At 36.7% G+C, this 26,872-nt stretch overlaps 1 protein-coding gene across 1 annotated transcript; it reads left to right on the top strand.

Annotated features, from left to right (window-relative positions):
• The first annotated feature begins 478 nt into the window (after positions 1 to 478).
• CCDC180 (coiled-coil domain containing 180) lies at positions 479 to 26,512 on the top strand. The gene is made up of 37 exons (XM_050908031.1): positions 479 to 547; positions 1,101 to 1,285; positions 2,132 to 2,214; positions 2,751 to 2,860; positions 2,957 to 3,085; positions 3,254 to 3,364; positions 4,406 to 4,501; positions 4,755 to 4,918; positions 5,137 to 5,256; positions 5,947 to 6,026; positions 6,725 to 6,813; positions 7,337 to 7,459; positions 8,092 to 8,265; positions 8,803 to 8,918; positions 10,262 to 10,388; positions 10,825 to 10,864; positions 10,964 to 11,193; positions 11,789 to 12,006; positions 12,485 to 12,660; positions 13,782 to 13,962; positions 14,505 to 14,651; positions 14,927 to 15,071; positions 15,279 to 15,395; positions 15,802 to 15,900; positions 16,259 to 16,367; positions 17,019 to 17,250; positions 18,002 to 18,072; positions 18,848 to 18,980; positions 19,570 to 19,644; positions 20,583 to 20,649; positions 20,990 to 21,131; positions 21,557 to 21,717; positions 22,558 to 22,695; positions 23,749 to 23,860; positions 24,092 to 24,197; positions 24,746 to 24,884; positions 26,299 to 26,512. The coding sequence occupies exons 1-37, from the start codon at positions 479 to 481 to the stop codon at positions 26,428 to 26,430; spliced, it is 4,746 nt and encodes a 1,581-aa protein (XP_050763988.1). The 3' UTR covers positions 26,431 to 26,512.
• The last annotated feature ends 360 nt before the right edge of the window (positions 26,513 to 26,872 follow it).

Raw genomic sequence — 26,872 nt, 5'->3', positions numbered from 1 at the left:
CCGAGGGGGCGGTACGGATTTAGGCCTTGCCTCCCCACGCTGCCGTGGCAACGGGGAGGGCTGCCCACCACGCCCCCTTTCCCGTTGCTATGCCGGCGCGCGACGCGACCATTAGGGCGGGAGGGCGGCGGCGGGAGCGCGGCTGAGGCGAGCGGGTGCCGGCGTTCGGGTCCCTGAGGGGACCGGGCGAGCCGCGGGGCCCGCGGCGGGCCGCTGCCGCTGAAGTACCAGGAGGACTCTTCCCCCTTCAGTCCAGTGCCCTCAAACACTGGTAAGTCATCACGTAGGTATTTTTAAATCCTCCGAATGCTTTGCCTGCAGCAATATTAGTAGGTAGTGGAAACCCTGCGGTAGGCAGGTAGTTTCACCCTTGGGAGGGCATTGTCAAACTGAAATGGTTTTTTTCTCCCCTTGGCCCCTAGCTTGTAAATTGCAGTTCTTCTGGAAACAGGCCTGGAAGTCGGCTGTGCTGGGCCATATGCGGCCGGTGGGAGCTGTGCGCCTCGTTCCCAGTGGGGAAGTCTACAAACAGATCTTTGAGGCTGAGGTGAATAAAAGGATTGGGTAAAAGCCAAATGGGTTGATTATGTTGGTCAGTTGTTTGCTGGCTGTTAAAGGGGTGACCTCAAACCAGAGGTCAGTTTCAACCTTTCTAGTTTTTGTTTGTTTTAGTAGAAAATAATTGTGTTATCTTCAGCATATGCTTTCTAATGCATCTATGGGTGTTCCTGTGTCTTCATTGTGTATCAGGATATATTAACTGAAGACAGAATCATTATAACACAGCAGTAAAAGATAAATGAAGAGGCACAGCAAGCCAGATTCAGGCATTTCTCACTCTGCTGTTGACTTTCCTTGTAACCATAAGCAAGGCACACAATCCAGTTTGCTTCAGTTTTCCTCTCTGAGGAAAGCGATATCCTTTTTTTCTCATTTTGAAAACAGCCTTGGATGAAAATTGTTATGCATGTGCAAAGTAGTGTTCATTATTTTACTTTTCTGCCACCTTTCCCCCACTATTTTTATCAATTATTTTGTTATTATTCTCTGTTCAGTAGGTTGGAAAGAATTCTAACCATTTTGATTGTGGTTCTTTGAAGGTTCAGTTAGTACGCTCTTTGGATGAAGTAAGGAACAAGACTAGGTTTTCTATGAAGAGTGAGAGGCTCACTTTGGCTAGGGATTCAGAAATTTCTACAGATGCCAGGCCACTACCGTGTTACCAGCAGAAGTGCGTTGAAAGAATGCCCTACAATGACTCCACAGAAAAGCCACTGTTGTACAGGTAGAGAACAGAAGCATAAAAACCCAATTATATGTTCATGACTACAGGTATGAAGTTGTAAGATTTGCACTGGGAGCTAGACACTCCTGAATTCTTGGTCACAGCACTAACGACTTGTAATAGATTGTCTCCTTGCCAGATGTAAATTGAGTATAATGAGCTGCTGCCTGTTAAAGTGCGGATTAACAGGCTAATATGTGCAATGGCATGCATATTGTATGGCTTTTCTTTTAAAAAGAAATTGTATGTCTTTTTTGCTCAAAGCAATCTAGATATAAGCCCAGTCTGATATATATTTTTTAACTATATTTTAAACTATGTTAATGGTCTACATGATGATGCAGTAATGATTACATAATGAGCAAGAAAAGGAATTAGTGTGTCCATCCTTCTCACCCTAACCATTCTGCTGAATAATGACACCCTTATTCTCACTTCCCCCAAGGAGAAACACAGTGCCCCAGCTGATGGGAAGAGCAGTGGGCAGATAAAGGCTATTTCCACATTTCTTGCTAGTTCTTATTTAACAGTTTATGGATTTTTATACCTTTTAGAGAGAGTATGTATGTCTTTGTAGTTTCCACATATTAAATCTAGCATTTATTGCTTTTATGCCATCATAGCAGATTTGAGGTTGTGATCAACCCAGGCTAGATAATTACTCAGTTCAATTCGTCTCAGAAGAAGCAACATTGATTCTTTGAATCATATTCTTTGAAGTTAGAATGATGCTTATGTTCACTTAAATGTTACATTTTGCCAATGAAATTGAGTATTATACCCATTGCAAGTCCATCCCCTTACATATTTAGCACAAATCAAAGCTTTATTCCCTTTCTGTTTCAGAGAAGCTACAACATTTCAAAAGGCTTGGAAAAGTGTAGATGTAACTGCAGCTGAGGAAGTCAGAGCCCTGCCTGATTTTGTTGGTAAAATTTATTTCCCTTAATGTCAGGTATTTTAGTTCGCATTCTTATTAGCCACCATACCTATAATGGTTTTAGCTGAACAAGGTATAAAATCAAGTTCAGAAATGACCGGACACATTTTTGATGATTTGTAGGTAACTTTGAAGATGAAGAGTCTACTCATAGAAAAAATGGTTGTAAAATTGTCAATCAATCACAGTTTGTGTTTAGATGGTAAATTCCAGTTATGATGTAAGCAGATCTCATTCTTGGAAGTTGCAATTTTTTGCATCATAGCTGAACTTAGTTCATAGTTTCCATGCTTTTATCCTTCCGAAAATCATAAATTAATAAAATCAAAGCAAATTTTAAAATATGCTTTACTATTTTTAACCTACATTTGCATAGATTTCCCTTCCCGTGGAAAGCTGTCAAGCGCTGTAATAGCCGCACAAACTACAGAGGACAGAGTGTGGATTTAGTGATTCATTGTGCATGCGTTATGTAGTCTGCAGCAACAGTTACATGCTACATCATCCTCATTTCTTTCTTGGCAGTTCCTGAGGAAACAAGGAGTAATATCTCGGAACGCCTGTCAGAACGCCGGCGAGGCCGTCATAATGAAGCACTAACCTCAATGTATCATGAGCTTGCCTGCATTGCCAGGGTAAGACTGGGTTTTGTAATCCAGATAGTCTAGAGTACTATACTAAGGTCAGGGCCTAATATTCAAAAGATCGGACTGACTTCCTTACCTTTTTAGGAGATGGAACCCTTTGTTTTGGAGCCTGGAAAATTCCTTCTGACAAAACTGATGGAATCTGATAGAAAAATTGAACTTCTGTTTAAAAAGATTGAGTTTGACACTGCTCTGGAAGGTTTCTCAATTGAAGTAAGGCAGCTCATGCCATTGTCTCATCTTCAGTTATTTGTACCTGGTCTGCGTAACAGCTTCTTATGTCTTGCTGTAGTTTTAAGATAGAAATGCTTCCCCCCCCCCCCCCCGCTTTTTTTTTGACGTTTACTTTTTGATGAGATTGAGAGTAAATCCTTCTTGCAGGGTTTGGAAGAACTGTGGAATATCACCCAGCAGGAATCCTTGACCAGAAGGAAGTGGATTAGGGAAATGGATGAATCCCTAAAAAAGGTTGAAAGGAGTCGAGCTGATAAAGTGAGCTGTGGTCTTAATAGCTGTTAATTAAGCATAAGATTATTATTTGCTCGTAATGCTGGAAGCAGAGCAAAGAGTAGCTTGTTTCCACAGGAGTCAAAGAGGTCTGCCAGGGGTTCTGTTGTGTAGGTGATTCCTGTCTTTTCACCAATAGATCATTCTCTCATTTTATACCCACATAATCAGGAGAAGATACTTCTTTTCCAGTTACAAGGTGTTTGTCTCTTCCACAATTACCTGTACTAAAGATGCAAGGAATATGTGAGCTGCTTTTATTTTTCTGCAGGGTTATTTAGGTCAAACTGTCATCAGGTCTAATGTTATTTTGTTAGGACATACCTATTCTGCAGCTGAGAATGTGCACAGACATGCCCTAATTTTAGTTTGGGTGGGCTGGGTATCAGTAGCAGACATGCTACAGTTATGTGGGCTTCAGCCTGACCTGTAAAAGTCATTGGACATCACAGCAAATGTTTGGATAAATAAATGGATAGTCCATAAGGAAGTCCTTGCTGCTTTGTCCTTGTAGGCAAACGGAAGCTATCTGTTACACCTGTGTCAGTTTGTCCTCTCTTTGTAATGTAGACATGATGAATAGGCGCAACAGCATCACCAGTAACTTTTCTGTTTGATTAGTTACGAAAATTTCCAGAGATGACCACGTTTGCTTAAATTTCATGTCTGCTTAAAGCAACCACTGGTGGATTCACTATGGATATTTGAAAGGAAGTTGGTTTGATTTTTAAGTTCAGATTGCAGCCTGTCTGCAGAGCACTCAATTATCACAGATATTAAAGAGAAATCAGTTGAGTAGTAACAAAATGAAATGTTTTAGTTAGTATTTTTATGAATGATTTAAAAAGTCAGTATTTAAGATATTTAAGACAGGTATTTTAAGATTCACTTCTCAATCTACCAGCCGATGGAATTTATTTTAATGCAAAAAAATTGTCTTGTTCATATCATTGCTTAACTTGGGAAACTGCCATTTGAGTTATACAGATTTTTGTTGTTGTTGTTCTTTATTCTTTTATTGCACAGATAACAGATGTACTGAGGAAGTATACTGTGATACTGGAGGAAATTTCCTTCTTGTTGTCAGCTGATGTTTACAGGTTCATGAATGACGAGGCCATGGTAAATTTTTCATACTGAAAGTCTGTTTTATGTGCGAGAAGATAGCAATCTGAATATTCCCAGAATGTCTTTTTTTCCAACTGAAATTCATTATTTCTACATATTAATCACTGCAATAGAGGAAAGTTTTCTGTTTTGCAGGGTATTCTTTATCATTTGTATTCTTTTTCCCTCGTTTTACATAGAACAGGCAATTTTTTTTTTTGCATGTTGTATGCTGCTTTTATTCCTGATTTTATTTTTTAATATGCAGATGATTAACAGAGCACTGTTAGCTAATCAGAGGGCAATTGCCAAGCTGTTCTTTAATCTAATGAAATCAGAGATGAAGAGGGAATTATCATATCGATTGAAATGGCAAGATAGAGTCAAGGACTGGAAGCTCATCCAAAAGAACTATATAGTTCACAGTTTCAGGTCAGAAATTTTACAATTATATTTTGGAGTATGAATAACACAAAATGACTAGCGTGCACTTGTGTTTTCTATAAACAGTAACATCATTTTTGCATTATAAACCTAAAAAGCTTTCTTTTTTTTTACCAGGTGTGTATAAAACATATTTTTTATTTGTATTTCAAATATGAAATTTTCCCAAACAGATATTTACTTCAATGTATTCTTCCATCCTACAGAGAATTTATGGCAAATGAAGAAATACAGAATCCCCCAGCTGTGAAAAGAGAAATGGAAAATATGATAACGGATCAGATTTTACTTAGTGAAAGGAGACTGGAGTTTTTGCAGCACCTTGGGTATGACAAAAGAGAGAACAGGAACAAAGGAAAATAGAATTGTTTCTAGAGTTAATGAGGGACTTGACTACAAAATGCACTTTGCTCCCTTTCAGTGTGCGATTGTAAAAAGCAGCAGTAAGGCAGGGCCTAAACTTCTTTTGTAAAGCTCTTTTTAATGGAAAAAATGCATTCTTGGTTTTCAATGCACCAGTCATGCTAAAGAGGGGGTGATCCAGGGCTAGAAATGCAGGAACGCAAAAGTAAATCTTACTAACATTTGAAACATAGTAGAAAGGGGCAGACAAGGATGGGTAGATAAGTAAAAATTGGTGATCTTGTCAAGGCATTATTTCTGTGTGGGAGTTTAATTTGTATAATAAATTAAGAAAGGAGTCTTGACAGAAATCTAACACTGCTATGTTTGAATGTCCATCCTGACAACAAGAAGATGGCTTGGGTGCAACGCATTACAATATTTACAGTTTTTCTTTTACAATGTATGTAGCAACAAGATAGATTACAGTTAGTTCCTTGTCAGTAAACACTGGCCTTGAAAAACAGCAGTCATCTTGGTTTATTTTCATTGCTGATATGGCTGTAAATAAAATAAAGCACAGTACTATGGTTACTCTGATTCATAATTTTATCCTTTAAGAAGTGATTGGATTATATTTGAAGATATCTGACTCTTGTTTCCTATTTCGATAGTGATTTGTTGCCTCCAACACACACGAAAGCTGAGATAAATGAATGGTACAGATCTTTGGTGAATTTAAACAAAAGTATAGGTAAGTTGGGAAATCATAATAACAGTCTGGAATTCAAGCAGTTCTTTCTTTCTTTTTTGTAGGCAGTAAGGGATTTCAGACGATTGCTTTGAAAGTATATGTTTGCTATATTCTTTGTTCCATGTATTTCCATGTACCTTCTAAGTTGCTTTGAGCTGGCAGTATGACCAAAAAAAGCTGTCTATTGCGTCACCTCCCTTTCGCCAGCACAAGCATTTTTGCATGGTGAGATCTAGCAGGAACTGACCTGGTTAGAATTAATCTGGGGAAAACAGAAGGTTAATTTCAATGCAGATCAGTTCTCAATCATACAAAAATACTCCTTTTTACCTCTTGGAGAAGGAGAGGGGAAGTATTTGAGATGCTTCCTTTCTCTGAGTCCTGTAGTGTGCCTTCCCTCTGTGTGTCTGCCTTCTCTTTCTCCAGAGCACATCCTGTCTTGATGTTTGTAGCCTGTATAGTAGCAAAGAAGTTGCTAGTGATTGTAAATAACTCACTACTTTTAAGCATAATGATAAAAAGATTTGTATTAAAACATCTTATCTTATTGGTTGACAGTGTCGTACAAGTGTGAAGACACTACTGGGATATATTACCTGTGCTGAGACTCAGCACAGGTCCTCTTTCATATTTCCATTCCACACTACGCTGTGAAATACAGAAATCTTTACAATGGTCTGTTCTTCCATATCCTTCAGATACCCACAATGTGCAGTGTATGATGAAAATACGCAACCAGCATGAGATGGTCCAGCAAAAATGTTTGGCAGAAGTGCAGTTATGCAAGGTTAGTATCATAGCTTTGCGAATTCTTAGAAGGATTGTTGGTAACTGTATACAATGTGTTGTTACAGTAATACGGGTTTGAGGATCCACCAAACATTGAGATAATAAATGAAATTACTTTTTAACCTCTGTCTTATTCTGTTAGAAAACTTACTGTCCATTTTGTGGACAGTAGCATGTAGTATTTGTACTTGAAATGTGTAAAAGCAGTAACAAATGCCAGTAATGAAAGGACTACTGTCCCACATTTAGGTAGAGGACTCAGGGTCAGAACCCTCAGCCTTTGTGCTGAATCTGTCTTATTTTGGGAAAGAAGTTCCACCTCTCTGCCTCAGTTTCTCCCTTTGTATCCAAATAGAATTGTACTGCTTACTACCAGAATGTGAGATGTAGGAGGTTGAATCTTTCTCTATCCATTCACAAGAAAAGAAGAAACACTAAGTTTAAGTATACTCTCTAAAAGCCACACAGGATTTTATGTTATATTATGTTCATGTCAATAACTTAGCATTCTTTTCATTTAGAATAACCTGTTGAATCTGAATGTTTGCACAAAAAAAGAGGCTGAAGAAATTGTGAACTCTGAGTTACTTCAGTTGACTGAGAAACTACAAAGTCAGTTTGAAGAAGAACTGGAGCATATGGATGTACGTTTATTACATCTATTTTTATTGCTCTGGGAGTAGTCTGTTCTTCCTGCACTACTGCCTGAAATGCCATATGCATCTTAGGCTTTTGATGTCATGTTAGAAAGAGGTCCGTAGTGTGACTGAACACCTGCCCCACAAATAAAAAAAGTTTGATGTGATTCTAGGAGAACAGTTCATAGTTGTTTGGTTTATATTTAGAATAGGTTGTCAGGGATGAATTAGGTATAGCTCATCCTGTCTGGAGGCAGAGGGATAGATTTAAATGGTCTCCCAAATTTCTTTCAATCCTATCTTTTATGATTCCATACATGAAAATGACTGGGCGGTTGTTCCTAAAATGATAGATGGCCGGATACTTCAGGGCATATGCAGAACTTAGTAATTCTGTGCTTTGCAGTACCAGAAGAATAAACAGAAGTTTTGATATCTCAGCTTCTAGAACAAAAATCCGCATTCTTATCCAGTTTACTTGGATTAGTTTTTCCTCTCTAAATAGAAGAGACCGTGTTGAATACTGATAGTGTACTTCCAGACAGCCTTTTATCATGTCATATGTCCCCTTACTCATTTATTTCACATTCCAGCAAACAGTTTAATAATAACCGGTTCACTTAAATGTATTTCTTTAGAGAGACTTTGAGGAGCTGGCTAAACAGAATAAGCAGATTTGTGGAGACTTGTACAGCTATTTTCAGGAGGCCATGGGTCTCTGGGATGTCCATCAAGTCAAACTGTCCCAGCAGGAAGGTGAACTTCAGAAGAAATTAGATGAATGCCGACGGGAACAGGATAACCTAATACAGGTATAAACATAACAATAAGGATGCGGTATGATGTAAAGAAAGGACTTCTTAATGCAGAGAACCCTCTGGAATTCAAAATTTTCTGGTATAAAATTTAAAACATAATCTGTGACATTTATACTGGGATTTCTACAGGGTAGTTTCATCCCATCAGGTACATTTTTTGCTAACTGCTTGATTCACACTTAATATACAGTCATATCTTACTCTTGATACGGCAACGGTGATAAAGATCGTATTTTATATATTAAGTGGCTGCAAGTTTCTATTACTCAGAAGATCTTGTGCAGGTATAAAGTCTTGTTTGTATGTCAAGTTCTCATATTATGGGTATAACCTGCAACTTGGGGTGGCAATATCAGAGGTGTTGTTCATTATCTATGAAAGATCTTCATAGTAGATGAGTTTTGGTAAGGCAGCTTCCCTTCGTGGTGTAGAATATATGTACATAATTAAATTATTTGAAACCTAAATAGTTACAAAGCATTTTTGTAATTACTAAATCATTTTTACTGGGTTCTTTTTATGTGGCCTTAGATGATGGAAGCTAATCTGGATATAATTTTGGATAAAATGAGAACAGCGAGCTCTGAAGAAAAGCTGAAGAAATATTTGGAGAACGCCCTTTCTTCTTTAGATGACATTAGGTCTAGGTATGAATTTTGTAGCACAAACTTAAAAAGTGAAGCATATTTGAATGTTGGTTGTACTACTTAGGTCTTGTTTATGCTGTAGTGTGAAGGTGTGGAAAAACACTGCTTGCTACTTCATGTAAGAATGTAAAATAAAATAATTTCCATACTGAACAAGGTTAAGGCAAATAATACCCACATTTTAGAAGCAGGACTAAGGAAGACTGGTATCATTTAAAAAATATACCGGATCAGTATTATTATGTAGTATACCATGTCATCCATGCCAATGGGATAATTATTTATTTAGGAGGTAAAAGTAGTAGTTCAGATTCTTGAATTGCAGGGGTCAGAAAGCAGATCTGTGCCATCACCTGTGCTCACAGATTTAATCTCTTTCAAAGTCACATGGACTAGAAGTTACTAGTAATTTTCAGATAGCCAACGTAAATGTTTTGGTAATCTTTCTGTTAACATTTCTCATGATCAGGCATTTGCATCTTTAAAAATCACATCAAAATTGGCATATACCGCTCTCCTTGCTGAAGATCTTAGCAGAAGGTTTGAGGATTAAATAGCCAGAGAGGAAGCAGTTATATTTTCACACCCAGAAGGTCTTTTCTGTCTGTTAGATCGGATGCATATTAGAAGAGCGATGTGGACCTGAGAGGCAGATACACACACATGCACACACCTCACACTGTAATTGTGTTTAGAGCTGTTGGTTCAGTACGCTTTATAGTCATTAGGACAATTTAAAAAACCCCAAAGGTAATGTACCTTTTTAGGTGAGTGAAAATACAGTCAGAGGTTGCAGAGATGGAATGTAATCTGTCTGAATATTTGAACGTGTACGTAAATTCCCCATATTTATCTTCGTATAGGAGACAAAGCAAATGTAAATGAAAACAGGTGTGAACGTTGATTTTTCTTGAATTAAGACTCAGCTTGAACCATTAGTTTTCATTTCCAAGTAAAATGAAAATAAACCAGAAAAGCTTCAAGTCACAGCTGAGCATGATACAGAACTAACATGTAAGACAGTAATTTGACCTCTCGCTTCTAATATTCCTTATGTAAGCACAGGTCTTGAACGGTTTCCCATCCAAAATGAAAGATCTGAAATACTTCGTTGTGAATATTTTTTAACTTTTGTGCATTTATATATTTGTTATGAACTAATCTCTACTAACAAGCCAGGATGTGATTGTATTCAGGCTAAACAGATACAGTACAATGTTTAGCCGAAAGGTTTTATGAGATTGGTTGAAAAGTTAGATTTGGATTTAAAGACATTGTAGTCATATTTCATTTTATTTCTATACATACTTGAGTCTTTTAAACAGTGACCTTAAATTTGACAGGTATGAGACGTTCAACCAAGCTCTAATGGATAAAGTAATGGCTTACCCAGAAGCTATTTTGTGGGAACTGATTTCTTATAGTATATCCATCAGCCACTATTTTAACGTAAAGGAAATCTTCAAACAGGTATAACAAAAACAAACTTCTTCTGGCTTAAAATCTTACTGGTGTATTAATTTTTCACTTTTGGGAAAATTTACGTTAGCTTTAAAATTTAGATCATATAAACTAAAGCATTGTTTTGGCCATAGGACTGAAGTGCTTTTGGTAGAACTAGAGGGAGAAAACACAAAACCTTTCTCTGTCCCACACTTTTAACTCTGTCCTTGTTACAAACTGCATTTCAGCAATTCGCTTGCCTTTTAAACAGAAAACTGCAAGGTAACAAAATTATATTAATCAATTTGAGTGTTATAGCTTCTTTAGAAGATAAGTGATCCATTCAAGACTATCTTATCTTATTGAAATAGATATATTTTGAGAAGGAATATGGATTTCTGATAAGCAAGCAAATCCTTATTTTTAAATTGTGTGTGGTTTTCTGTTGTTGTTTTGCTTTTAGAACTTGCAAGGAAAGATAGACTCCACATTTCAAGATCAAGGTAATACCTCAACAGTACAAACAGGTATTTTTGCTTGCTTGTTTTTCAATCTATATTTCTTTGGATTGTGACCAGTAAAACTCTGCTTTAACTGGAAAGAACTAGCTAAAGCTTCAGAAGCTGAACATCTGGTGGAGCAGCAAGGTGAGAGCATTGTGCAAGAAAATGAAGGAGAGGAAAAGACGGGCAGTTGTCAACGAGAAAATGAAGAAACAAGCACAGCTGAGAATAAGGAGAGCTTTGCACAGGAAACTGAAGAAACAGAGGAAAAAGAAGATGGGGAGAGTATTCCTCATGAAAGTGAAGAAACTGAGCTTGCAGAACAGGGGGTAAGTTTCACAAAGGTAAGTGAACAAGAGAATAAATTTGAAGGTGAAGGAAGTCTTGCACAAAATAATGATGAAAAGGAAGTCTTTTTGCTAAGGTAAGTCTAAATTCGTTTAGACTTGACTTAGTTTAGTTTGTACACAAAGCACACAGGAGTCTATTGTTTTCATTTATTTCTGGACTATTAGGGCTTTAGATCCTTTTTATGGGCAAACGGGGTGTATAAAACAGTTTACAACCATTCCTTTTGCACTGCTTTTGCCCTTGTAAAAACCTTTTGCATAGAATTTTTTTTGAAATATCTTTCTTTCTTTCATCGTAGTATTCTTAACCCATGGTGAATGATTTAAGCTGTATTTGTATCTAAGTATTAGTTTTTCAGGTCTTTAGTTACGTGAATTTATTACCGTAACAAAAACCTTTTAAAACATTGATGACTCTCCCTATTGAGACTTGCAAGTGTGTTCTCTGTATGAATGTTGTCCAAATTGAGAACAAGAACTAATATCCTTAGGATTCTTACATTAGCTTGTGCACTGTTGATTCTATGCTTATACCTTTAAAGGTAACAGATGATGATTTCCAGTTGTTTCCTAGGCTATGTTCAACAGCAGCAAGGCAGAAAGCTCTGAAATTGCCGTTGAGACCTTTTCCACTTCTAGTGGAAACTCTTACACAGTTCTTGGAGTTGAAGAGGCAGGAAAGACTGACATCCCAGAGACTTACTTTAAAAAATATGAAAAAAAAGAATCACTTCCTATGTACCTGAAATATGTACTTATCAAAGAAACTGTGTTTGTAGAGCTGAAGAAACGGTTAGTAGAAAACAGTTTATGTTCTTTCTTTCCCTTTAGGTAATAGACAAATTTCAGCTGTTTGGAAGAAACATTAGACTAAAAATGCAAAAATTATCTAATTATTTTGATGTTATTCCTCTTTTTAAATTGATAAAAATAAGAGAAAGATTTTATATTGCTTTTCATCCATGGCTCTCAAAGTACCGCACAAGCATTTACCTCTTACAGAAGATTCATATTTTACAGAAAACTATTTAGTGAGAAAACATATTACAGAAAGGCAAGTAATTTGCCCAAATTCCCTGCAGAGCCATGACGGTAAAATGCCCGGTACTCAGTAGTACGCAGCCAGCTCAAAAACTCCACCAGTGTTGTGCAAATGGTAATGAAATCATATCTTCCTATAGTCAGAAGTTAAATTCTTAGAATTAATATATGTAATAAATTCTTATTTATTACTTACTATTCCTCACTGTAATATTTCTTTCAATCATAGGATCCGCCTCTGCTTTTTTGAACACTTGGAGAAATGGTTTGCAGAGTGCTTGTCCAACTCCCGTGTCTTTGTAGCTGCCAAGAAAGAGGAGCTGAATTCAGAACTTCTGCTGCGTCTTCACTTGCATCAACGAAGGCAGGAGAATATAGAGACGCATATCTACAACGTTAGAACTGGTACCGACTTTTTTTTACTCTGAGCATTACATGTCTTCATTTAGAGACAATCATAAGTGGGCCAAAATCTGTTTCAGCGTCAATTGGCTCAGTAGTAGAGGACAATAGGAAGCAGTTGAGTGTCTACTAATTCCTAGTATAATATGTTACTCATGTATTTTAAAAAAGATGTTTCTTTTCTATAGCTCATACTGGTTTGTGCTATGTTATGTTTGGAAAATACCCAGCAGTGCCTTGATCAGTGACTTGATTGGAAAAGATGTAGAACATTCAGTTCCTATTGTCAATATTTGTGAATCCTCATTCTCCTTGAAATCATTTAACACGAGTTTGCAATGTACAAAAAATAATTTTAAAAGTGTTGCAGAAAAAGAATTAGCAAGTGTTGGGAGAGAAAAAATGCCAGGGCTTGGCTTGTGAATACAGGAGAGGAAGGATTTAGCTATATGAAATATCACTGAGCAGCTACAGATTAGCCACTAAGCAGAATTCTTTTTTTGTATGAGAACTGTCAGGTTTTTCTGGTGGAAAAAAAATATTTAAGACAGGTTTGTTTGGTCTTTAACACATAAACTAAAAAATTCTCTTTTGGGAGAACAGGAAAATAATTTTTCAATTCCACTTTCTCCTGCAAAGAGGACAGGTGCCTTTTCTGGCAGTTTTCTTGAGGTTGATTGGCTGTCTCTTGATTTATCCAACTATCATTCCAGAAGGGAGACCAAAAATGATTTTTTTTTTTTTTTCCTCCCCACAAAAATACGGAGAAGTGTATTTTCCATTTAAAAAAAAAAATCCTTTACCTTTACTTTTGTTACAAGACTGAGAACAGAGAGATAATGGAGATGTCAGCAGTGACCAAAAATAAAGGAAAAAGAGGGCTTAGAGCAAACAAAAGACGTTTATGATTTGAATGGATTAGGAGCTGCCAGGGATATATGTCAAACACAGGAGAAAAGTCGAAGAAACAGAATTGGATGTATTTTATTTGTATGTTTTAGCCACTCTGAGATGTGGCTCAGTTTATTTTACCGCTGCTTCTGATAATAGGTTGGCTGGTGGTTGTGATAGTCCACAGTAAACAGGGAATAATGACCATATTGTAAAATTTCTTTTCTTATCAGTGGAACTGTTGCTTCACAAAGAGCGTCTAGATAGCCACTGTGCTGGGGTGGTGGAAGCTCTGAAAAAGGAGAGAGCTGAATTTCTCAAATTTTGTGATCAGCAAAATAATGTCAGCAAAAACTTACATTCAAGAATCCGTGACATGGAGTCTGTCTTCCTCAGTGCTCCTATGACTGAGAAGTAAGTGTGCCACAGGTGTTGCTGGCTGTGAATTTCCATAGTTCAATACTCCTGATTGCTGTCTGAGATGTTCCTGGTTTGCATTCTGAATCTATTTTATATGTCATTACTCTTCAATGAAGACTGCTTCATGAAACTTTAAAAAAAAAAATGTAAAGAATTTTTGTTTCCTTTATCGCTCCCTGAAGAAATCTAAAATCAGTACTGAATGGATGACAATTTTCATATGTTTTCAAAGTGCTGGCAGTCTTAAAGTAGAAAAGATGTTTCATCTGTTTAGATTTTATCCAGTTCACTGAACCTGCACAGTAATAGCAATTGACTAATTGGTTTTGAAGCATACTCTTCAATAGCGTCAACTGCTTGCTGATATCTTCCAGGTGTTCATCAAAACAGTCACGGCTCAGTGAGTTGCTTTCAGAATACTAAAGGACTCTTAAGTTCTCAGATTTTGTTCACGTCTTTACAGCCAGCAGGCTCTGAATCATAATGTGTGATCCTCTTTCTATATGTTTTCCCTGTCTTTTATTATTTGCTGTTAGGTTAGTTTCTTTCAGCAACAGTCTGCACTCAGAGCTACATAATCATCTGGAAGTGATCCAGGTTTCCCTGAGGAGTTACCGGAACTATTTGGAGGAAGCTTTAGGAAAACTGAGGGATTCAAATGTCGATTTTCTCAAAGCTTGCAGGTATAGAGATTTCATTGGAGTGTTGTGTATAAATAGTTACCTATTTCTGGGCATCAGCATTTGTTGCATAGGCAGAACAGTAAAATTAAAGTTTATTTTGTTATTCGTCTAGTTTGCTATTTAAAAAAACAAATTTATTTTGTTAAGCCACAATTATTATACTGTTTTCATAACATGTGTGTTGATATCTATGTTTTAGGGCTGCTTAGCTAAAACAGTCTTTGAGAAAAGGAAGACTCATAGCCAATTGCTTTTACTTTCCTGGTTGCTTTCAGATTATTTTTGGAGGGAGGTAATTTTTCTCCTGAGGAGGTAAAGTCTTTCAGCAAGCGTCTTCAGGAAGAAAGTAAGCGTATTGACTCTTTTGAAAGTTTAATCAAGACAGATATGGAGAAAATGGAATCGAGCTGCTTGGAGCAGGTGTGCAGAGTTTCATTCTTTCAAATTAGGTATTATATTGGCATATTTGATATGATTTATAACCAGCCTGCTCTGAGATTGGGACTGTAAGACTGTTCTGTGTGGCAATTACATGATGGAAAAAATAAGAAATGGTGAGTTCTGTTATTTAAGTTTTAAAAAGTGAAAATTAATTAGTTCTGTCTCTTGTTTCTGGCATTCTTAAAGGCTACTGAACTTATCAACCAGTCTGAAACAAAGTTCCGTCATCTCTTTATGAATCGAGTCTTTATGGAGAAGATCCAACGATTTTTGACAAATCTGCGAGTGCAAATCAAATCAGAGGTACAAGCAGTGACATCAGAACTTTGTTTAAATGAATTATAATTGTTTCTCTTTTATTCCATTGAAGAGATTTTTGACTGAATTCAGAGTGGACAAACATTAAGTGACTTTTTGTATTAATTCAAAACCTGTTTTCTGTCATTATCAGCTTAAAACTATGTTTTTACTACTGCTGCAGCTATGCTGGAACACTATGGTCTTGCAGCACGTTGAGTATGTACATCTGAATAGACCAGCATTTTTGTGTGGTGCAGTCAAGGACATGAAGTGTTGCTTTTGTGAATTACTGTTTTCAGCTTCTCCTCTGATTGAGTGTTTTTACCAGCGAGTCTAGTGCTTTCAAAGTGGAGCCTCTGAAAATCCCTTGAATGGGATTCCACTTCACCAATATCTGCTTCTGCTTTAGGTAGCAAATTCCAATTTGCAGGCAGTGACATTAAACTCTTATCTGGAGAAGCTCCATCAGAAGATAGATGCTTGCACTCATCCTACTGCAGATAAAGAAGTAAGTTCTAATCAGCACAAAATGGTATTTAATTTGACTTGGTATTAATTTGACTCACTGTGCATGTTTGTATAATGTATAAACTAATATTTTTGAGGTAGACTTATGTTTATATACATTTGGGGGGTGGGCGGAAAGAGTACTTTACCACAGAATTTTTGCTCAGGAAGCTCCTGTACCTGTTTTCCTGTTTGCCAAACAAAACCCTCAGCCTCTATACAATCTCACTGCTTCCATGTATGTGTAAATAAAATGGTGACAGCACAGAGTGAAATGATGTTGTATGCAACAGCCAGCATATTTGAAAAGTCTGAAATAGCTAGTTAGTAAATGTCATCTGTATCTTCATATCTTTCAGGCTTTGACTTCTGAAGAGTTGTATGATTTTGCCAAGGTAATGTTGAAAGAACTGAAAAAGAGGAGCCAGTATCTTGACTGCTTGCTAGTAAAAGCAATGAGCCCACATGGTAAGGTAAGACAGCATTTAAGTTCTCTATATCTTATTTAATATTGAGTGAATTTTTATGTGTATGTGTGTTAAAGGTTTTTCAGAATCTGTGCTTTGAATTTTCAAATGAAGAAAGATGCTGCATTATGCCAAGCTGTCCAAGACATTGTAACATTAGGTCAGCTTTTTTAAGAGGCTGAGTAAAACAGTCATTACTGAGTTTACTGAATGTTAAAGATCACAGCATCACAATGAGTTGCTCAGTTCTTCGCAAGAGTTTATTTTCAAGGTGTAGCACTATTCATACATACATACTTCATGGGTTTCTTTAAGTAATGTAAAAAAAAAAATCAAATGTGTCCTGAAGAGATTTTTTTATCAAGTGGCTTTTTTTTTTTTTTCTTCTTCCTTGTTTGGAAAGTCTGTCTTTATTTTGTAATCTACAGTGGATCATTGTTTTATAAGGGTATATACTTAAATACTGCTTGTGATAATTATGAGAATCTACTCTTAACTACTTTTAAGTGTCTCAGAGTTGTATAGCTGTAACAACCTTACTACTAGAATTATAAAAAACTTTCAGCCTGTGAAGCAAAATAGTGTATGTTTGGAAGATCTACTTTAGTAATCAGTAACTACATGTAATGCTTTCACTAATTGCCTGCTACAGTCAACAGGGTTTCATTTTTCTTCCCATTTCAGGAGGACTTTACCCCTCTTGCAACGGATGTTACGTTACAAGGTCCAATTGCTGTTGCCATTCGAACAGAGTGTCTCAGAGATGAGAACAAAGTCATGGTGATGGGGCTGGATCCTGTCAAATTTCCTTTGTTAAATCCAAGCAGAATGGGAAAGTCTGCAGTTGATGATTTATCAATAAGCGTTATCAAAAATTTACTTGAGTAAGTACTTGTTTGCCTAAAGGTATTTTTCTGTCACTGTCTGTATTTATATTTTCTTTGCTATATATACACCTCTTCTCTTCATGAGGCTCATGATAACACTACAAGAGGCTTCACTACAGTATTTTTAAAATTTATATTCCAGAAGCATATAAAGGTTTTCCTGAATTCATATTTTGTAGTTTACCTTTGTATATACAGAACTATTGAATATATTGTTCATAGGTAATACTACTACATACTTTCTAATCAGTCTAGCTTTAAAAATCAGTCTAGTTGAGACTGCTTTCTTTTTAAGAGCAGGATTTCTAATAGCCAAAAATACCTCATTGTGAGTAATAAGTGACATCTAGTTTATAGCACTATGATAAATTTTAGGTGTTAAATTTTTGTCTTCTAGAGCCTTATTTTAGTTAAAAGGTGATTACATGCTACATAGTTGAATGAACATACAAAGTGTGAAATGAACAGTAGGACAAGTGTGATTTGCAAATAAATATTTTAATGCAGTTTTGCTTGTAGAAATTCCGAAATTCCAGTTAAACAATTAGTTAGTCCCATGGAAGTACTTACATTTACACTGTCAGTTGTACAAGTAATCCTATCTGTTAAATATTATCTCAGAAATTTAACTGCACTTAGCACATGGTAGGGATAGAGAACTCACATAGTTCTCTATATAATACATAATTTAGTACATAATATAAAATAGCAGGGTATTCAATAGCCGCTTAGCTCTTTTTTGTTTCAGAATTCAGCCGTCCCGAAAATCTTCAGGCCTAAATAAGGAGAGAAATGATCACCCACGTTCATTAGGACCAGGTGTGCCAGCATTTCTTTTAATATATTACATTCATCTAAATTGTAGTTCCTAGCATATCATTGAGCAGGTCTAGCATGTTCCAGACCAGTGGCTTACGTGCTAGCTCTGCGAGAGTTGTGCATCCCAACTTTTTTCTTGGATACCTTTACTTTGCAATAGTAAGACGATTTTTGGCTCTTAACCAATGAAAGCTGCAGAATGAGATAATAATTTTATAAAAAGTACACGTATTTGTGATAGCAAAAGGGAAAAGGGGTGGAGAAAAGAATTAGAAGAGAAGTCATGAAAATATGTAGGGGATCAGGAATCCTTCTCACGGTGTATTATCATTCACTCAAAGGTGAGTGCAGAGGTAACCCCAACTGCTCCCTACCTAGTGTTCCCATTTCCACATCTCTCTTCTCCAGCGCTTGACTCCTCCAGCCACTTCCAAAGATATCCTCTCTCTCTTCCGCATTCCTAAGTCCCCATCACAGCCAAGACTACGAAAGTAGCCCATTCATTCTCCTTCTTATTCCCTGCCTTAATGTTGTTTTAAATCTCCTCCCATCTACCACATATTTTCTATGACATTCCCATTACTCATGCCCCAATGCACAACCTTTATTGCTGTTGCCACTGCTGGGTTACTTGAGTTCTGTCTGCCAGAAATGATTGTTCCTATAGTTGTCCCCTTAATGTTGTAAGGAAACATTATAGAAATGAGAACACAAACACAAAGACTTCAGTTGGCATTTATACAATGTTCTTCATCTTTCCTTGTTAAATATAAAGCAATTCTTCCCGCATCAAAGAAGAATTCTCACTTAAATGTATCTGGTGAAGGTCCTCAGAACTCTGCTACGTACAGCTATGCAGCTCGGATCACCAAGAAGTCAGCTTTTAAAAAGAAGATGCCAACAGGAAGGTAAGACCCCTGAAAGGATGAATTCCACTTATAATATTCCTATGCAGAAATTTACCTAAACTTTGTCCACTGCCTGTTCTTTGAAAAATTCTTAATGCTTATTTGTATTAGCCTTCTTTCCATCTATGCTTATAATTTGGGATCTCTTCCCTGTTTATGTCCTCATGATCAGCTCTGCATTTTTTTTCAGATTTTGGCTGAAAAAACATTCTTCTTTTTCTCCTTCATCTGCTGTTGTTTTGTATTTTGAAGTTGTTGAAATATAGACTAACCCCACTCTTAAATCAATATGGCTTAATTTTCAGGTCTGGTGTCTAAATAGTGTGTCTTCAGCTTAGTCAACAGGTAGATGAAAAGAGCTACTGTAATAGTGAAAACAACAGAAAAGTTTTGAAGAGCCGTTGAGGAGAGAATCCTAGGAATTTTTTTCCATCAAAAAACTATTTTCATATAATACTAGTTTTAGAGTTATATTTTTTCCAAATTTTTCTTCAGTTTCCTGTCCATCATATGACTGACTAGCTCAAATAATCAGCCAGAGAAGGAAAATACTTGTGGATAGTTTCAAATTAATGTTTTGCCTCCCTAGGATACAGAAATACACCAGACCAGTTCTCAGTGACAAGAGATTCCAGATATTTGGAGAGAAGCCTCCAGAATCTAAGTAAGTCATGTATATTTGCAGAAATAGAAGTTAATCTGCAAAAAAACCCTACCTATCTATATTTTATTTATAATCGTGAACTATAGAGTTCACCATTGAATTTTGAGGTATTTAACCTTGATATTTATGGGTCAAAGTGTTTACAGAACAGTTCCTTTTTGCAGCATAATAATAGTGAATATAAAAGTCATCCATTTTTTTTCTGTTTAATGTCTGAAATGGGTGGCCTCATTGGAGCTCATTTTGTAGATTTACAAAAAATGGGCTGGAAAATGTAAAATAGCCTGTCTTTCAGTTATTTTCACCTCTAAGAAGATCAATAAAGTTTACACACTACATTCTTGTGCTCAATATTACATTTATATGAAGAAACAAGGAACAAACTGTTTTGGAGGTGATTTTTAAATGGTTCCATTCTCCTTCTCTAAGAAAATTATCGTATTTTTTCTTGACGTGTGCAGTTGTACTATATAGAATTGAGATATTTCATACGTGCTATGCAAAACTATTAAAATTAAGTTTTTAAGGCCAAGATGTTTAAGTGCTTGGGAATTTTGTTCCACATTGTGTTTCAAAATACTTCCAGTAAACAGCTAGACCCACCTTCAAATATTTTTAGTTTATCTACAATGCCTGGTAAGCTCTTACGGTAAGTTTTGGCACAGGAAGCTGGCTAAGATTGCTTTTTTGTTACAGTGACGTGGAAGTGTTCTCCAGTAAGCATGTACGATAGCTCAGAGTCCTTGCTTCTGAAGAGAACCTGAACTAATGGGGGTGAAGGTCCTTAGGCATTCTGAATATTTGTTTGTGTATGTTCTGAAAAATGTACTAAAATAAACCTGAACAAAATATTTGAAAAACAGTAAATATTGCCAATGTGATCATTTTACAGTGTGATTGTCTTCTTAAAATTTTTTAAAAATTTTGTTTGTTTTCAGTACTTTTAAGGGGATTATTAGGAATATTCTCTGGACGGGTAATAACAGCTTGCTCTGCCTTGCTGAGGTAAGAAAACCCAGTGTTCTTCAGTCACTTTTGCTTTCATAGGTCTACTCCTATGTCAGCTAAGTAATTTGGTTCTTTACAATGTTTGGATGGCCATCCAAAAATTTTCCTTTCTTCACCAGTGCATCTAATTTGTAAATAGTATTTGACACAGTGTATTTTTAATCACAGGTTTCTTTATAAATATTAACTAAGCATTTCAGAATCAGAGGAAGAAAACTGGTCTCAAATAAGAGGGTGGTTGATAGCCTTATGTATCCCTGCTGCTGTTATATGCCTAGATGTGACTTGTTTGAATGTGTTATCAGCAACTTTTCTGTTTTATCTTTACCTCCTGAAGGAGTTCTACCTAAAAATGAAGCCTCAAATCACAATGCCTGAAGATCTGCCAGAGACATTTGAACATTGTGCAGAAGTGCTCAGACAGAATCTATTGTCATACCAAAGTCAGGCAGATGATTACTATAATTCCTGTCTTATAGGTAAATTCATTCAGTTAAGACTTTCAGTTTCTTGTGTATGTAGTTTTTCAGTTAAGTAAACTGAAAATTGCAGTGATTGAGAATTATGTAGCTTTCTTAATCCATCACACTCAGTGGAAAAACTCAAGTTGATTTTACTGGAAATTGGGCCAATGTTCTCTTCTATATATTGTCAGCTACAAAAAGCGTGGCACTTGAAGGGCGCTTGACTAAGTTGAAAGACCTGTACAAGGTCACATCTTTTAGCAAGTGCATGTTTCTCAAAGCATTGGACCTAGAAAAAGGAATGGCAGGGACAGAATTGCTGTGAGAGAAAATTCCAGGTTGGTTGACCCTTGCAGTGTACATTCAGCTCAGCTGAGTGTGTTTTTTTCCTTGCAATGAATACTTCTGTGTCACATAAACACCCTGTCTTTTCCGAAAAGAATTTCAGGATCAGCTGAAGTTGTTTGACAAGGAGCTCCCTTATGTATCCCAGTTGGCAGTTGATAGTCTTTTCAAAGAACACGAGCAGAAGCTCAGCTATTCCACTGGTCAGATTCGGCACCTCTTCAATAAACAGCTGGAAGACTGGGAGAATGTGAAGGTATGTATCATGGACATATTGGAATGCTTCCAGTGTAAGCAACGCTAAATGCATCAGAATTATAAAATTATTAATCTCACTGTTTGCTTAATCATTCACTGCTGAGCTAGCCACAGATTTAGTTTTTGTGTTTGCAGTTAGTCTGTGTAGTTCTACTGGAAGCTTTGTATTTCTAGTAACTCAGTCCCTTCTCTCACTGCTTCCAGCATTGGGCTGCCTCTTTATAATCTTGTACAGCTCTGCCCGTCATCTTACTCTTAGATTGTAAACACTTTAAGGGCTGTGACATTGTGGTATGGCTATACAGCTCATACTGTATGGGTGAACTCGTTTGTAGGTACTATGACATACGGATAATGAAATATCATTATTTACTATCTTTCAAAAAAGAGGAATATTTTGTCCAGTAATATCAGAACTGGTAACAGAATCATAATGGAGTTCATGCAGAAAATGTTACAAAGTAGTATAATGAGATTTTGTCCCTCTGAGTATTAAGTTAAATTCAGAAAAAAATACAAATATAAAGATATAAAAAGTATCTTGTTTACCACTTGGTAGGAGAGATTATTATGAAGATATTATGAATAATATCATTGTTATGATTATTATTATTTGAAAACAAAAACCAAGGTGAGATCAGAGGCCCTGTTCTCCAGCAGACAGGCAATTTGGTATATACTGCACTGCAAGGTTTATCTCTAGCTGAGGAATACACTAAATTTTCTTTATCTTTCTGAATACTTTTATATAAAACGTGTGGGTTGTACTTCTCCCTTATTATGACTCAATTGCACATTCTTTACTGAAGGCATTTCTTTCTTATGTATTTACTTAAAGGCTGTGCACAAGAATCAATTACATCCCTCCCTAGGACACCCAGACAACTTACTTCAGCTGGATGCTTTGTGCCAAGAGGAAGTAAAAAGGCAAAAAGACCAGGCTGATGGTATTCATCTCAACGCACAGATGCTGCAGGTAATTGTAAAGCCATTACTTAATATGAACTTCGATGTTGCATTTGGAAAGGAGAGTACATCTTAGATGATACATTTTTTCCTCCCCATCAAAAGTAAACTGGAAAATGTTTTCAGTTTTAGGCAATCCTGTTCATGTATCTTTTAACTTTTAAGTTATGTATTATCAGCATTAGATCAATATATACATAAATGCATATGCACATGTACATGTGCATACATTTATTGTGGAACTGATCTTTTGTGTCATTCATAGAACATACTGAGGAAGAGATGACAGATCTTAACGGTAGAACTATTGGATATAAGTCTAAATTGGGAGCAACAGTGACATCCTCTGGTTAGTTATATTACCTGCAGACGACAGATGCCTGGAAGGGTTTCTTCTGTGTGCATTTTATTAGTGTAAATAATTGATATTTTTCTACACAAGATTAAGAACTGGAATATGCAGAATTTTACAGGAGAGATTCAGGAATCAAAACACTTTTCCCACTCCATCCTCTAGGGTTATTGAAGGTCAGTTCCCCAGCATTAAAGCTCTTTGTTTACTTCTCTCAGGCCACTTACTCAAAATTCTATACTGTCTGCAGAGTATATATATTTTTAATTCCGAAGTAATGTCTCCTTCTCCTCTTAGCTCTGCTTACACACACAGAAACACACGTACCCTGTTTTAGAGTAACACCTGGCCAAAGCACTTCCACCCAAAGTACCCGTATTCCAGAATGGCCTTTGCTTTGGGCAGAAGGATGCATTTACAGATAGCTGTTTTTATCAGGTTTAGATGCTTAGCCCAAATATACAACTACTGGGCACCTATACGCAGATAGTTTTTTGTACTTTACTTTTGGTAATCTGGTAGTGTTAAGAATACTGCAGAGAGGCACTTTTAGATCCTTTTAGGTGCAACTTAGAGCCGTATGTCTGTTATCTGCAGCTGCTGCAAAGTGTCAAGGTTGGATACTTGCATAGTTCTTTTGGAGCTAAACTAAAAGGAGAGGAGATCAAGTTATCAAAGGAATTCTCTCACTTGTCTCCAATGTCCCAACAGGACTGTGCTGCTGAGTGTGCTCAGAACTTTGTTTCTGCATTAGCTGCCTTCACCGAAAAGCTGCTTCTGGAATTAGATGAAAGTATCACTATTGATGATGTACAAGTAGCAAGTAAGTAAAGAAGAGTTTGCTTGTTCAGGCCTCCGCTTCCTTCTCAAAGACTGCAGCAGACTTTCCCTAGGAAGAGGAGACTTTTATATGCGATACTTTAAATGGAAAGATTTGCATGATCAAGCTATTTCTGGAAAGTGAAGAGCATCTAGCTGCATATAGTTACTTCAAAATAATGGTATTACTGCCATTATTTTGTTGCTGCTGAATATATCTTCTATTATCTCCCAGAAATTGAAATACCAAGAGAGAAGACATCCACTTTAATCCATCGTAAACAAGCTGGACTTCCTCTAGAAATCTGTGAAGTTAAACAGTTAATTGAACGTGGGAGCAGGTAATATTTGAAGATACTGAACACTGTTCTTTGTAATTTCTTTTCTCTAAACTGATATCAGGCACTGTCCTCATGGTTTTTTGCTGCACTTGTTGAAACTGCTGAGTACTATGCTCATCATTAGTGATGTCATTTAACTAGTTACGGGGCAGTTTGGGTGGGTAATGATTTTAAAGAAAGAATAGTAATGGATCCAAATAAAAGTGAATTACATATTGTATTGTAAAGCAATACAATTTCAATATTATTGCTATGCCACTTTGCTAGCCACTATTTATCAGTTCAACACTTTCAGATCTGTGAATATACTGTGTGTTTTCACTCAGAAGATATGAATTCTATTTACTGTGCAGAGACCCTGAAGTTTGAAAAGAAAAGGTGGTTGTACTAAATAAGGTAGTTTTTCGGGTAAACCTTTTGTGGAGATTAAAAAAAATGATTAATCTTTTGCACTTTAAGTACAAGTAACATGAATTAGTATGATCTGCTCTCTTTTGTAACTTTCTCTCTCATGTGTTTTTTGGTTGGTTGGTTTGGTTTTTTTAAAGGACTTGGCCAGGAATACCCATGACTACTCTTGCCAACAATTCAGACTATATTCTTTGCAGAGAAACTGCATCAGTTACAACAGCTAAGACTACACTGGGCCACTTAGCAGCAGTAGAAGCAAGAGATGCTGTATATAAGGTTGGTCTGTGGGAAAGGACTGTGAGTGGGGCTGCTACTGTTGTGGGTTTGGTTTTTTAAGAAGAAAATTACAGCTATGTATAAGTTTTTAATGTACACAGTGTTTTCAGATCTTAAAGCCATATTAACCGTGTGTAGAAATCTTCTCGTGTCCGTTTCTTTGTGATGTTGTCAAAAGCAGACAGAGTTGGTTTCTCAGGGAGCCCTCTCATTCAGATACATTACAATGGGGAACTGTTTCAGCAGAGAAGCATGGATGGTGTCAGAAACAGGACACTTCATGCATGTGCACTTCATCACAATTCAAAAAGTAACTGCTGCCACAATGCCGTTTCAATACAGCTTGCTTTCACTCACCTTTCTTTCTAAAGCCTACAGCTCTAGCCTTAGATCACAAAGGCTGATTTTTCCATAAAAGGTGAAGGGCTGTGAGATACTTCATACCTATCTTACATCCAGAACTGTCACAGATCATTGTTTCCACTATAAAAATGATCCCTCTTTCTTCACTGAGTCTGCTAGAAGAATGAACACATTCCAGACAACTCTGAGACCCTGACTTGCACTGATGATAGCTTGCGAAACAGTAGTGTTCAGCAATTAGGAGAATATTCTTACGTTAAATCATTTAGAAATAAATCGTCAGTGTTTATGCATCTGTCCTGGAAGTAATTGTACTCCCAGTGAACTGAATTAATTTTAAAAGTATGTGTAGTTCTAATAGGGAAATGTAAAATACATTATCAACAATGGCAAATGCCACCAAAACTATAAATTTGCATGAGTGTTTTATGTATCTAGTTATGGGGCCTAAGCACTTGGTTACAGTACAGTTTTGAAGTGAACGTAGTTTGTCAGCAGGGTGTGATGCAGTAAATGCATTCCACAGAAATACTTCCCTGAATGTATGTTGCATTAAAAATACAGTATTTTATATTTTGGAGCATAGGCTCTTTAATAAAGGTGTCTTGAGGTTTTCATGGTAGTCTACAAGTTTCTGTTTAGGTGAAATACCTTTTTAGCAGCTTTGTAATAGTTCAGTTCATACTTGTGACTTGGAAGTTCCGGCCAAAGCCAGAGTGCATTCTGTGTTTGAGATGCATGCACTCCTCTCTGTTCTCTAGAGAAGGCAGCTCTTTAATCTTAGGAGCTAATGGAAGTGAGATAAGATCTTGCATTTTTAGCAAAATTTAAATATTGCTGATAATTTAGTTTCAGAAGTCTTTAGGAGGAACACAGAAGGAAGACAGTGAATAATTCATTGTTCATATAGTTCTGTTGTCAAAGGCAGAAAGTAAGTGGCCTGTATGCAATCTTCTGACACAGTGGATCAGGACCTGGATTTAGGCAAAGTAAAATTATATTTCATCATTACCAATTTTTTCCTTCGTTGTTGTTGTTGTTATTTGTACAGAAATACAAATGTAAACTTGAGCAGCAGTTTGCCCAGATCAAGGAAGAAAGTACAGCTCAGCTGCTGACAATTCAGCGTTGGGAAGATTGGTGGAAACGATCCGTCCAGAAGATTAAGCAACTCTATACATGAGATAGTCAAATCTTGCTGATGTCCTTCTGATCATTGTTGGTGTAAACTGACAAGTTTGTACTAATGTCAGTGATGTTATAGATTTGGTCCAACAGAATTTTCTAATTTTTTTTATTTCTGTTGCACTGAACAAGTGCAATGGTGAACGGAGCTATTTTTTGCCTCTTGAAATAAAAAATCTGACTGTGCTGTAAACGAAATGTAGACTGTGCAGTGCTTCCTACTCGGATCTCAGCCAGAGTAAAGTTAACTCATTGTGGTGCTAGCTGTAATATGAGAATCTGAAAAGCTAGAAGCCCAAGCAGTGGATTTGTCCTGAAGTTCGTGTTCCAAGACTCAGGCATGATTGAATATGTCTGTGTTGTGGTGCAGTCTGAGGTTATAATAGTGAAAGGCAGCCTGTTTAATAATGGAGTCCAGCAAGGAAACTTTTTCTTTGGCA

The sequence above is a fragment of the Gymnogyps californianus genome, chromosome 18 (genome assembly GCF_018139145.2).
Source record: "Gymnogyps californianus isolate 813 chromosome 18, ASM1813914v2, whole genome shotgun sequence".
Taxonomy (NCBI): Eukaryota; Metazoa; Chordata; class Aves; order Accipitriformes; family Cathartidae; genus Gymnogyps; species Gymnogyps californianus.
The sequence above is the reverse complement of the archived record's forward strand: the minus strand, read 5'-3'. Positions and strand labels throughout refer to the sequence as shown.